Below are 13911 nucleotides of genomic sequence, written 5' to 3'. Positions count from 1 at the left end.
GGTGATAAAGCAGGCAGAGTAATATGATTTTTTTCTGTCTCATTAAGTACTGTGTGGACATACTTTAAGCAGATATGACATAAAGTTATATTTTATATAAAAGTTATCAATTACAGCTTTAACTGCGAATCTGCTGCAACGAACCAGATGACCACAGTTGCAGAGAACTTTTGTTTTCTACCAGCGGCCCATCAAGCATGCAAAAAATGAGTGTTGCTAAAAATAGAGATTTGGCGTAGGATATCACTCGAAGGCTAGTTAGGCAAGTTGTGTAACAGTTTGATGGAGTTCAGGAAGTTCAGAGCGAGCCGTGGTGTGGACCCAATTACAGTCCTCCAAAAAACACATTGGTGGGAGCTTGGAAATATGTGTCTTGCATAACAATTATTGTCATCATCTATGCATTTTTAACAGTTACTTTTACAGTTAACGCATTTGTTCTATAACCCCCCTCCCCAACTCCATCCCCTACATGTGACCACAAAAAAACAAGATTTACTCATGGTATCATATTTAAATTGCGTGTTTGTTTGACCAACAGTCCAAAATCTAAAGAATTCAGTTTACTATCTTCAGGAAAACTAGAAAATAATTATGTTTGAGATGGTTTAACCACCTAAATTTTAGCATTTGTTATTTCAAAGGGGTTTAAATAATTGCTCTATTATCAAACTTGTTGACGATTAATTTTACGCGGATTGAAAAATTGACTAATTGTTTCACTTCTGATGTGTCACTGTGGTGGTTGAGCACTTGTGTGTCCGTGCGACGTCATGGACGGACCAGAGAACAGGTAAATAGCAGACAGCAGCAGGAAAAGAGGTGTATGAAAAAGGTGCTTACCTCTCTTTATGTATCTCTTACTTACTCAGTCTCTTTTTCAAACTCGGTGCAGACTAATTTGTATCAGTGTTTTAGTGCTGCTTAGGAGGAGACATACAGTAATTAGTTATGGCGCATCATTGCATCTTGCCAGTTAAGGAGCTGACATTAGTGCATTCACCTGGGTGTTGTGTTCCCATCAATGCCGATCAGAGTCGAAGGCAGTAAATACCCATGACTACTGCAGAGTTATTTGACCTGGATTTGAATGCTGATTGTACTAATTCTTATAGCATTAAAAAGCCAGATGTTTGCGGGCGTCAGCGGGCTTCTGTGCAGTCGAAATAAGACTTTACACTGTAACAGCACAAAGTCGTTGATGTACTTTCTGCAGCTCACGGATCATCTTGCCCAGTTCCAGCCACAGCTGGTAACTGACGACCTGGTTTCCTGCCACCTATCTGACACATTTTCTGGTAGCACATATGCTGCTCTCCTCTCCTCTCTCTCTCTCAAACACACACACACACACACACACACACACACACACACACACACACACACACTGGTGGCACAGCACAAGTAAGTCAGACTTAAAAGAAAACACACATGTGTCATAGAGGCCGTTTGGGAATAAAATTGAGGCCACTGGGCCAGCGCTGGCGGCATTCATTCCATTTCATATTAATGAATTGCTAGAAGCGAATCTGCTGGGACACTGAGCTCAATTAAAATCCTTAATCTGAGCAAAGAGTGTGTAGCAAAAAGGACAACAGCTAGAACAACTTACCCACAAACCAAATTAATTCACGGATTCCTAAAATGGTCAATTATATCCTGCGGCAAACAGATTGGCACAGGTGGACTTGATGCTTTGATTAGCAGTAAAATATCTCCCAAATGACTTGTGCGTGTGTGCTTGTTACTCCATTTATCAGGCTGAAGGTACAAATTGTTGCCCATGAACCTGTTGCCCTCATGTTGTAAGAATAGTTCTGACAACTCTTTCATCCGACCTGAATGATATTGATCCCTAGGTGTCACATTGTATAAAGGATATCAGCTTTCCCTCATTGCCTCAGTCTGCTGTCCCTCTTACACAGTGTGATACTTTGCTAAAATCGTTGCTCTTTATACTGGATGAATAATACAACTGGGTGGGAGTTTGGAGTGATTCATTAGCCATCTGTCACAAAGACAGACACACAGAAGTGAGTCTGTCTTTGCCCGCCAAAGCAGTTTTCATCTGTATCACTTAATGTGTATGAGCATGTATCACTGGATTAACCAATTTTTTTGGTATGAACTCTGTCACCTCTGAGATCCTGTCAAGTACAGCACACACAGCAGAACATGAAAATTCAGTCATATTGCCATAAGAGCTAAAACACAACCAGTGCTGATTTCGTACTGCCCGGCCCCATTTTTTATGTGTAGTGTTTGATTGTGGTGATGTCATTAATATGACTTTATTGAGGGAAAATGCACCATGTGGGAAAATATAAACAAAACAATTAGATTTTGACACAGGGCTCACACATTTGAAATCAGTCTGAAACCAAATAGCTCTCAGTGGACCCTAAGGGGCTTGTGGGCCCCTAAAGCTGGTTGCATCAGCTGTTCATAAGTTCAAATTTGGCCCAGTTTAAATGCAAGTCTTTACTAAATGGAGATTTGAGCATCACTAAATTGAAAGGGGCCGTACCACACAAACTAGTTTATATATCAAGATTGATTGTTACCTAATATTTACATCCAACAAGGTTACTGTTCTTTAGCTAACTGAGATAAGCATGGATGTATTATGAAATATTGATACTGGACCCCAAGATGTCACCTAGTCAGTTCAATGAGAAGTTCTCCCCTGATGCATATACCAAAAAGTTTTTTAGTTTTTGGGCTGTGGAGGTGCGAGGGGTTGATCTAACTCAGAGACTGTGGCAATGCCTCGCAGTCACTCAACCAACTCCGCCCTTAAATATGCGTGAATTTGGGAAATAAAATGTAGATTTAGGAGTTATACAAATGATGTATGCCCTGTAGAGTTTAGTATGTATGTTGAAATTAGCTATAGAGACCAAAACTGTTTTTGTGTCAGGCTGTAAACATGTTTATTTCTGCTGTAAACATGGGCATTTTAAAATTGGGTTGTGATGGGTTTTGCTCTGTTTTGGAGCCAGCCTCAAGTGGCCATTCATTAGAAGAACTGCAGTTTTTGTCAGCTCCACGTTGGCTTAATTTTTCAGCCTTGGAGGTTGACGCTTAAAGATAATTGGCAATGCTAATGTTAGCCTGCTTATATATGACCCGTTTAGGGGAAAACGGTAATGGGACAGAAACGACACAGTTTGATAAAATGTGTTTATGTAAATTGTTATGCTAAATGCTGTCAGTTAGGGTTGCACCGATATTTTTATTCAACTGTATGAACACTGAAACACAATTTTTTTCAATGTATGCCCAAATAATTCCAACATAATTATCGGCAGTCGTGTTTGATATATTGTTTGACACTAATGTTTTTTTAAAAAAGTTATGGTAGTTGATTGTTTTTGATTAGATAATGCTACAGATGTTTTAACCAATTTACACATTACCAAAGTTGCTACTAGGTGAGGCACTACTCAAGTTTTAACGGTCCAACTTGATGTAGCAAATAACCAATTTGACACTAGCTAGATGTCATTATTCATTTAGGAGGGACTTGTCACACAGCCTTTGTATTGAATTTACAAAAAGCCAGTTTAACCCAAATACTGGAGGTCTGGGGTCTATTGCTTGAGGCCAGTTTGGTAACCCAGCCATGAAACCTTATATACATGGTGGTAAATTAGTGTGATATACCTGTGCGTTGAACATTTATTACTTAATTTAAACCAGTAAGCACCAGCCCAACTTAAAACTTTCAATTGTTTGTGTTTCAGTGACTCAAAAAAAAAGTCATATTAAGTCAGGTGTTCTGAAGGACGTCTGCAGTGATCTCATCACTTATCTTACACTCATAATTGAACTGAACAAACAATAGCTGACAATCCCAGGTGGGTTTTCTTTGGAAAAACATACACCCAGCTGATTATCCTATGACTAATAATGAATAAATGTTTTTTTTTTTTTTATATAATCCCAATTCAACAGAGCAGTATTAATTTTGCCATTAGACGCACGGTTGATGTTTTTCCCAGATTTAGTTCAAAGCCATTAATCTGTTGACGCATTATGTTGATGTTGATTCAGCTGCACATTACCATATGCAGAGCTGTGCTGAAATGGTGAGCAACGTGATGCTGCTGATTACTGTAGTTTTTGGTGGTGTTCATAGTGTAGGTGGAGGTGTGTGGGAGAGGCTGCATTCTGTGCATGTAATGAATTCAGCCTCTCCAGAGCCAGTTTGGTATAATACTGTGCAACAGTGCTTCACTTTAAGAGCCAACGAGGAAGAGATTAGCCTCTCAGTATGAACATTAACTCACTGCTGGATTGTTACAGAGTTGAATATGTAGAGGGGCATGTGTTTATTGCTGTCCTAAGTGTTTTATTGTCTCTTTATTCAACTGAAAGCCCTGAAAGTGATGTATTTTCCACCTGCATCAATTTCATTACAAATTCTTGCCAAATGAATCTTCACTTCTGCAAAATTAGATTTTCTCATGTGGGTTGCTGGCGAAAATGCAGGATAAACAAGTCAAAGCACAAATGTAGTAAAACAGAACAATCAAACATTTAAACAGAAAACAAACTTTTATAGATGAGAAAATGTTATGAATTCAAATTTAGAGGCAATCTTGGTGTTACAAAAGAGGGTTTGTCAATCTTTGTTCTCACTGTTGGAATAGCAAGCAACTTCTTCCGAGAATTTAAGAGGTTATTAAATGTTGTACTCTCTCTCTTTGTCAGGATCCTGGTAGAACCGCTCTGAATATGCCAAAGTTTTGTTTTTTTTAAAGGTGTTTATGGCCAGGAGTCTAAGATATCAAATTAAAAATCTTTTTTTTTATATAAAATAACAGTGTATCGTGATATGCTAGAATGTGTGACATAGTGTGTTAGTTAATGACATATGTCTGTTACATGACTTATGTGAAGTCAGTAACAAAAGTACTTCTTTAAAGCCAAACCATGCTTTTTTTTCTAAACCTAACCACCTAGTTTTGTTAATGAAACCTAAGTTTTGTAGTATAATTGTGACCATTTTACAAAAATAAGGGTTGCTAAAGTCACTATACAGGCTACCTGTATCTTTTAGAAATGATTTGATTTTAAAGCTCTCTTTAAATCCCCCCCAACCCCCCCCCCCCATTGTTTTCTTACTGTTTTGTCCCTGCAATTTTTTATGGAATAGATTTTAATTTATATATTTTTAAATTCATCTTTTTTTATTGTTTTACTCTTGTCACAATATTGAGGTGGTCACAGAGGTTAGGTCAGAGATTATTACACCTATATTCCTGATTCATTTTGCTGTTTTAGATGATGTAGAGATATGATGAGCAAAACAAGTACTTGGCTTTTGTCCCTTTTGAGATTGGAGCTTGATCTGGTCAATGCACTGAATGTTTAGGGGGCATTGATATGTAAAGTTAACCATCATCTGCATAACTGTGATAGGACACATCGTTATTGTGAAAAAATTCAACTTTAGGAAGAATGTAGAGATTAAATAAAACAGGACCAAGAACTGAACCCCCTGGAACCCCGTATGAAGTCACTTGAACCAGTCCCACCCATTTTTTTTATTTTTCCAAAAATATTTTGTGTTACCCAAAAGGTTAGATGAAAATTGGTCCTACAGTATCTCAACTAAACTGTATAAATATATGGCTGATAGTGGCAGCTGTTTCTGTAAATTTTGTTTCTGCAGGAAAACAATTTTTAAACTAAACAAAAGAAAATGGCCTCTGTGTGTGTGTAGGGATGATTCATAAGATACCACAAACAGACAGAATATTTGCTTTAATTTTGAGGCCTCCAATGAATTGTTCATCTGCTCGCCTTGAAGGAGCTGTGCTGCTGCCTGCCTTTGTTCAGTGTGTTTGGTTTGAAGGCTATTTCAACAGACTCCCACTCCTCTGCTCCCGCTCTGTCTCAGTGTCTCTCGCTGTGTCATCTCTTTGTCTGACACTCACTCACTCACTCACTCACTCACTCACTCACTCACTCACTCACTCACTCACTCACTCAAACCCAATTACTGCTAATAACAGCTCTGACGTGAAAGCGATTGTTTGTGTCCTCATTCGTGCCACAAAATAAGAGAAAGCCAAATAGAAAGACTCAATTTGTGCTTATTGTCTGTCGTGTTGATTAATTTACATTTAATTTGATTTGATATTCTGCCGCTGCTGCTGTGTTGTTATTTGTGTGTAGAAACGACACTTGTGACACATGCACTAAATTAAAACATAGAAATAACATCACACTAAGGAGTATGCATGCCACAGTAAATTGAATTTCTGACTTTTGACGTACAGTTATGCCACTTATGTTACAGTGTGCTCTAAATTCAACTTAAATCTGACTGATCCACCAACTGACCAACAAACTGACATTGTGCCATTCTTAATAAGATAACCCTGCTGATGTGCCCGGAGGCTGGAGATTATTAACCCTCTAAAACCTGGATCAAGATCAGTTTTCTTCTATTTTTAGATACATTTCACAAGCAACCTGAGGGAATTGGTTTGATATCTGTTAAAACATTGCTAAAAAGGCAACAAGCAACTTAGCCAGGATGTGTCCCCTAACTTAAATTTATATTATATTAAGAAAGGGAGAAAATTCTGAAACATAGATATTTAAAAAAATAATCAGAACTCTATAATTTAAGTTAATAACATTTACATTTTTAGCACTTTTTTCAAGCTTTTCCTGGTTTTGTTTTTTTTGTTACTTTTTAATCTCTTTCTTTTGTGTGCTAAATTTCATGTAAATTTCTTGTAAGGTTTTACTTATTTCTATTCATATATTTGCATAACGCAAATTTTTGTTTATCTGCTTCATGTGCAGATATCTGTTTAAAGACAATAGCTGAAAGACCAGTGCATGAAAGAGGATGTCTTTTGGCTACATATATATATACATATATATATATATATACACAAACACACACACATATATACACATATATCTAATTATTATTCTTATTATTATTACTATTATACTTATGTATATATATTTTTAGTTGGGGTGAGGGATGGATTGTGTCTGTGTGCATTATATCTTCAGTAGTTGTATTGGAGACTTAGTTCAAGTGTCCTTTATTGTTGAGTGTACAAATAGTGGTATATAGAAAATATAGCGCTGGAAAAAAACTTGCAGTCTTTCATTATAGGCATATTTGGAGTGTTTCATAATTGTCACAATTTTCTCATTAACGTGGAGCAATACTACTACAAAATCACGTCTTTGTGATGACAGCACTCTAACATTAACAACTCAAATAGCTCATATTTTAGTGTGGAATGGAAAAAAACAAACACTTAAATCACGAAAATCTTTTAATATGATTCATTTTTTAGATGATCTTTAACCCAGCAGCTGCTTGGTCGTCCTGCATGTGATTTAGTGTTCAGTATTGGCAGTAAACTTTTTAAAAAGGTCCTGAACACTGGTACAGACGGTGAGCTTTCACCACATTTTCATGTTTTATCCACAGTAGTGTGAACGTGGCCTCACTCATTCACTCGCTCATGTGGCCTCTCTGCCTCCCTCCCACTGCTTTCAGGAGAGATTCTGCGTGGGCTTACACTTGAGTTTCTGCCATGTGCTTTCTACCCCCCTGCACACACACACACACACACACACACTCACACACTCACACTCACACACACACACACACACAGATACAGATACACACATTTACCCTCCCCCACACTTCTCGACACTGTCCAAAGATTTCATGAGTTGGTATATTTGTATCTGTGTGTAACTGAGAGAGAAATCTGTAAAAACGTGGAAAAATAATTATGATTCTAGGATAATTTTCACAATTCAGATAAAATTAGCAGATTAGCAGTGGACACTGACCTTCTCCGCAGTGAAAGCTTTGATGGTTATGGGTCACCAAATGGGCTTCGTGGCTGTTCTATTTTTTGGCAGATTCATTGCAGCACTTTTGTATCAGTTGTTTTAATATTATCCTTCCCAATTGAAAGTAAGATAAAAACGCCTTTTTTGCCATCGCAACAAGAAACACTCAGAGGTGATTTTTGGTGTACGTTGGTAAGATATTGCCTGTTGGTTGCTCCTGTTGCTGTTTTTCATTGTTTGTGTGTGGGAGGAGGGACATCAATGTGTGCGTAGGCAGATGTGAGTAGAGATGCCTGCCAGGTGTATGAAGCTGTGCATTCTTTGTCTCTCACCATACGAGTCTGGTACACTAAATAGATATACTGTACTGCTCACTGGCCCCAAAGTCATCTGTATGACAACAAATCAGTTTATTTTTTCCCTTTATTTCCTTTTGAAATGACTCAGTTCCAAAACCGTCCTTGAGTTGCATCCATTTGTGTCCTTTTACCTATTTTTGTCACTATATTTGTCAAACACAGCAGACAAAAAACATTAATCTCAATAAAAAGAGAGAGTCTTTGTGCCAAATTTAGCTGCTAATGAATGTCCCTGTAGCATTTTCTCTGTTGTAACCCAAATGTCTTTTTCCTTTTCAGGCCACCAGAAATAATATCTATTAGTGTAACTGTCTTAACCCTTTGAAACCTAAGCAAATTGGCTTGATGTCTTTCAAAAACATGAGAAGAATGCAGTGAGCACGAAAAAGAAATGACCTGGAAAGGGTCCTTAAAAAATTAGAATAATTTTTTAACTCAGTTGTAAATATGTAACTATGATAAGCATAAATATAGTTTTTCCCTAGCTATTTCTTCTGTAGACAGCCTTTTTAAAAAACAATTTTCTAAATATACTAATTTCTTGAAATTTGTGAAATATTTAGTACCCAGTTGCTCATTAATTTTTCTTTTCCATGTTTTTGAAAGATATCATGCCAATTTGCACAGGGTTCAAAGCTTTAAATACTTGTAAAAGGCATCTGAAAGCAGCACCAGGAAAGTGACGTTGCTCCAGGTTTCAAAGGTTAACAAAATATGCCCAGCAATCCTACTATCAAAAATATCACTGAATCAAGTATACATCTTGTGTGTGTGTGTTGTCCATCAGGATCCTGGCCACTGCTGGTGCCCACATGAACATCCCAGTTGACCTTCGGACCCTGAGGGCCGTGCGAGTGCTGAGACCTCTTAAACTCGTCTCCGGGATCCCCAGTGAGTCACTGACCTTTAACCCTGCACTGTAAGGTCAAACAAACTGTAGTTATAATGCAAATAAAAATTATTCTTCTTTGTGGGTAATTTTTAGGATTTTTTAGATTTATTTTTTATTTTTTTTAGCAAATCTAGTCATTTGAGAGTGTGTGTCAGCAGCGTTGTTGTCAAGAACACATAAACAGAGACCCAGTCATGACCAAGAGAAGACCAGTCCCTCTCTGCATGACATACTTTTGATAAAATGTGGAACACACAATCCATAGGCCCTCCTCAAATTGATCTGAACGATCCACATTCCCGTAAAAACACCCACAGCAAACAAATAAAGATCGCTCTTCATTCACCTTTTATTGACATAAGTACATGCTGTGTGTGCGAGTGAACAATTAGAAATGTATTGATAAATCATCAAAAGACATTGCAAAGGTGCATTTTTTAAGTGGGAATTCTATAAGCAAACAAACACTAAGGAACTAAAATTAACATAACCATCTCTACACAATGCTCCATTTTCGCACATGCAGTTAATTGATATCCCTACAGCTGTGGTCTTGACCAGTCTTGACATTGATACCAAGGTCTTTTTTCGCATTAAACAGCAGTTGTTTTGCCACATTCAGGGAACACTGTTTGCTGGAAGTCGTTGGCACTTTTGTTTTAATAAAAACTTGTGAAAACCATTTTAGAGTTGTAGAAACATACTGAATAACGTGTTGAAAATACATGTATTGCATTTTTTTTTACATTGTTGTCATCTTATTACCACAATGTCTTGTTCATCTTGAGGCAGTAAAAGAGAAAAGCAAAATTTAGACCCCAAAACATACACAGGAAAATAGGGTCCCAGTAGAATAATATTAAATCTACCCTATTTGATTAATTTAATTTTTTAAGAAAAGGGAGTGGTTACTGACATACATTTTTTGCATTAATGCAATACAAATAATTCAGTGTTTTTCTTTAAAAACATGTCTTTTTCTTTGTGAATAAGGTTTGCAGATTGTGCTGAAGTCCATAATGAAGGCCATGATCCCGCTGCTCCAGATCGGCCTTCTCTTGTTCTTCGCCATCCTCATGTTTGCAATCATCGGCCTGGAGTTCTACAGCGGGAAGCTTCACCACACCTGCCTGCCGTCTGTCGATATCCTCGGTAAGTTTCTTTCTGTTGTAAAGCAAGAAGACGGTCCACTCTCAACAAATATTTTTATTTTATGTTCATTTCTTGTTTAGACAGTGTGAAAGTAAACAGCTAGTCACAAGAGAAAAAGCTTTGGATTTGGTCCTGAGTTAGTTTTGAGTGTTTTACCACCTCCTAAAATACTTCTCACTGAGTTGGAGATGCCGTTGCATTTCTGGGACTGTTTTATTGTTCTGCTAAATAACTAGTTAAACATAAATAAGACTAAACCAAAAGACATTCCTAAAGTTTGGAGGCGGACAAATGTGGAAACTATTTTAAACGTTAATCTAAAAAACACATTTTGGCATCAATTTCTCAGAGTCAAAAGTGTGTCTTCACACTAAAGTTAAAACAGTTTTCACCCTCTACTTTTAATGCTTGGAAAGCATTATGATGAACAGCAGTTTGATTGTATAAGGATAGATTTTGGCTTGACCACCTCGCCATCTGTGGGCACCTCCTGTCCTGAGGTGTGCCTGCTTTTATCATAATATCAGTGCCTTTAGAAGTGTTGTAATTCTCTGTTTTTGGATTATTTATTATTCACTTTGACTGGTTTGCCAGTGGGGCAGGGTATCATTACTCGAAACCTTTAAGGTATTCGTCGAAATAACCCAATATCAAGTAGTACCGGAACTTCTCCAGTCAAATGAAATCTGCATTTGATCCTTTTTGAACCCAGAACTAGAAATAATAGAATAAACAACATTATTTGTATGGTTTTGCTCACAGCCAGTCCAATGCAAATGTTCTTTGATGACATGTACTGCAGCAGCTACAATCCATACAGTCTGTGGTGAGGTGAAGTTGGGCACAGTGTATTTGACAGAGTTGGCACTTCAGCGTGCAGAGATGCCAACAAAACGTTCAATAATCTGGCCATACACGCCTGTAGCGTCTGGCGGTATTTCAAGCAGCTGAATGCTTTCATTCACATGATGGGTTTTGAATGAAGTAGTAACGGGCATGAGTACTCTAGTACTATGCCAATTTGGGCGTAAGTATTCATTCAACGTATAGAGTAATCACTTCTTTTTTTTTTTTAAAAGAATATTTTGGGGGATTTTTTTTTGCCTGTATTGTAGTGCAGTCAGAGAGTGACAGCAAAGGGGGAGAGAGAACGGGGATGACACGCACCAAAGCGCCTTAAACCGAGAGGCTGACCCTGTAATCACGTTTTTGCTTTATAAAAAAAACCATATATTTTTATAATATATTTTAATGTAAATTGACTTGTTCTAAGTTAAAAGTTAATAGTTAAATTTTTTTGAATAGGATGAAGTAATGTAACTGCTGTGAATATCTATGAATATCTGTACAGATTCGAATAGCAAGAAAGGTAGATCTGTGAGGCGGCAGATAATGTCAGTGCATTGCTCATGCGATCAAAGCCTTCCTGATTATGTGGGTTATGCACAATTTCCCAGCTCATGATTATGTTGGTAATATATGAATTGTGATGCATTACTTTTCATAGGAAAACATACTGTTCTTTATTAAACGTTAACATTTTTTGGACGGGGCGCAGTGATGTAACTGCTATCTATGAGTATCTACACAGATCAAAATAGCAAATCGTACTGCTTTTGTACTTGTATTATATACCTATTTACCAGCAGGTTCACCAAATGTGTGTTTTTTTCTGTGTTCTCAAACAAAGCGTATGAACGTCTTTGTTTCAGAACCTCAGGCTTTCATAGATTATAGTATCAGCAATCTGAGATGTATTATTAGAGTTGCTGCTGGCCAATTTAGCTACTGCTTAATTAGTCAACAACTACTCTGTAATCACAAGCCACACCATAGCATTTACTGTCATCACCCAACACAACCTAAAGATGGATTCAGAAATAAAACCTGTATAAACAGTATTTAGAGCAGGAAAAATATGAACATATTTGTATTCTTTAATTTTCTTATGGTCCCACAAAATAAAACAGTCAATTCACACAAGGAATTATCTTGTGTATAATGATATTGTCATAATTATCTTCCGTGGACAACCCTACACATAATGTAACATAATGGCGAATTATTTTTCTTAAGCCATCAAAGCAACATAGCTCAAATATGCATTGTTGTATCTAATTTGTTTAACCCATATTTAAACCAAAGTGTAACAAGAACAAGCAAAATATATAATAAATGGTTGGAAAAAAGTAGGATATGACTGGGGTGTGAGTCATTAACATATACCACGGACATCGTGACAGCAACAAAAGACCGCAACAGTTACTATAAACGTTTTTTGTTTTTTTTTGTAGACAATGAGACTGTTGACTCATCAGAGCTAGCGTTCGCCTGCGGAGTGAGGAAGTGTCCAGAGAAATATGACTGCAACGACACCTGGATCGGACCCAATGACGGCATCACGCAGTTCGACAACATCCTGTTTGCTGTACTCACCGTCTTCCAGTGTATCACCATGGAGGGATGGACAGCCGTTCTCTACAATGTGAGCTTTAGTTCTGCTGAGACAAAATGAACCACAGTTGTTGTTTAGTAACATGAATATTGTGGGTTTCAGACCAACGATGCCTTGGGCACCACATGGAACTGGATGTACTTCATTCCTCTCATCATTATTGGCTCATTCTTTGTACTGAACCTGGTGTTGGGAGTCCTGTCTGGGTGAGTGTGACTCTTCTTTTGTGTGAAACACTGGTGTTTCTATCTGTATGATGCATTGTTCTTTAAATCCTTTCCTCTTCAGAGAATTTGCCAAGGAGAGGGAGAGGGTGGAGAACAGGCGGGCCTTCATGAAGCTCCGCCGCCAGCAGCAGGTGGAGAGAGAACTGAATGGCTACCGAGCCTGGATAGACAGGGCAGGTACTGGGCAGCAGAACGACTTTACATCTGCAGACACACACTTATTACGTTACGTGGAGGTTTACAATGAGTGAGTGAGTGAGTGATTAACCTCTCTTATGTGACTTTTTTCAGATTTGTTCTTTCATTTTACTAGCTTTTTCTAGATTATGTTGTTTATGTAAATGCATAATTAAGTTAAGTACAACAGAAAGTAAAATTCAGTTATAACTCTTTTTAAACTGTATAAAGCAGTCAAATGCATTTAAAGGATTTGTTCTTTAGTTTAGGAATACATTTATTTGCTTTATTGTATAGAGTTGAATGAGAGGATCAATACCTCTCTCATGTCGGTCAGTTAAAGGTACGCTGTATAGCAGTGATACTCAATTTACAGCCAGGGGGCCAAATCTGGCCCCCGATAGGATGCCTTGTGGCCCCCCCAACCATTTTTTAATTCACAGTGAAAATATAGTGATTCAGACAGGGAATTGTTTTTGTAATTTTAGTATACATAAGGTGCCAGAGTGCATAAAACTGCAGCAAAATAGAGCTTGTTTATCAAAAAAAAGTGCCAGTGGAGGATCCCACGCACCTCCTGACAGAGGTCCTAGCTAAGCCCCTAATGTCCTAAAATCCCAGAAACATCCTAAAAACTAGAAATGTCCTAAATTCAGAGAAATGTCCTTAAATCCTAGGAATGCCCTTAAATCCGAGAAACATGTATGGGGCTGCTGCAACTGGCCACAGGCCTCCTGCCATTTGCAAAAGTTGCCCCCAAGCAAAGCAAGTTGAGTATCCCTGCTGATATCGAAGATTGTG

The 13911-nt window shown here is 37.7% G+C and overlaps 1 protein-coding gene across 1 annotated transcript in view; it reads left to right on the top strand.

Moving 5' to 3' along the window:
- LOC121950863 (calcium voltage-gated channel subunit alpha1 Eb) overlaps nucleotides 1-13911 on the top strand; it is a 75263-nt gene that overhangs the window by 24175 nt on the left and 37177 nt on the right. Inside the window, exons 6-10 of the mRNA XM_088085594.1 lie at nucleotides 8995-9098; nucleotides 10093-10251; nucleotides 12546-12736; nucleotides 12809-12912; nucleotides 12995-13110. Of these exons, the coding sequence (XP_087941720.1) occupies nucleotides 8995-9098; nucleotides 10093-10251; nucleotides 12546-12736; nucleotides 12809-12912; nucleotides 12995-13110 (674 nt within the window). The remainder of the gene's footprint in view (nucleotides 1-8994; nucleotides 9099-10092; nucleotides 10252-12545; nucleotides 12737-12808; nucleotides 12913-12994; nucleotides 13111-13911) is intronic.

The sequence above is a fragment of the Plectropomus leopardus genome, chromosome 12 (genome assembly GCF_026936395.1).
Source record: "Plectropomus leopardus strain MGB_pleo_1.0 chromosome 12, ASM2693639v1, whole genome shotgun sequence".
Taxonomy (NCBI): Eukaryota; Metazoa; Chordata; class Actinopteri; order Perciformes; family Serranidae; genus Plectropomus; species Plectropomus leopardus.
Note: the sequence above shows the minus strand (reverse complement) of the source record. Positions and strands in the feature narration are given on the sequence as shown.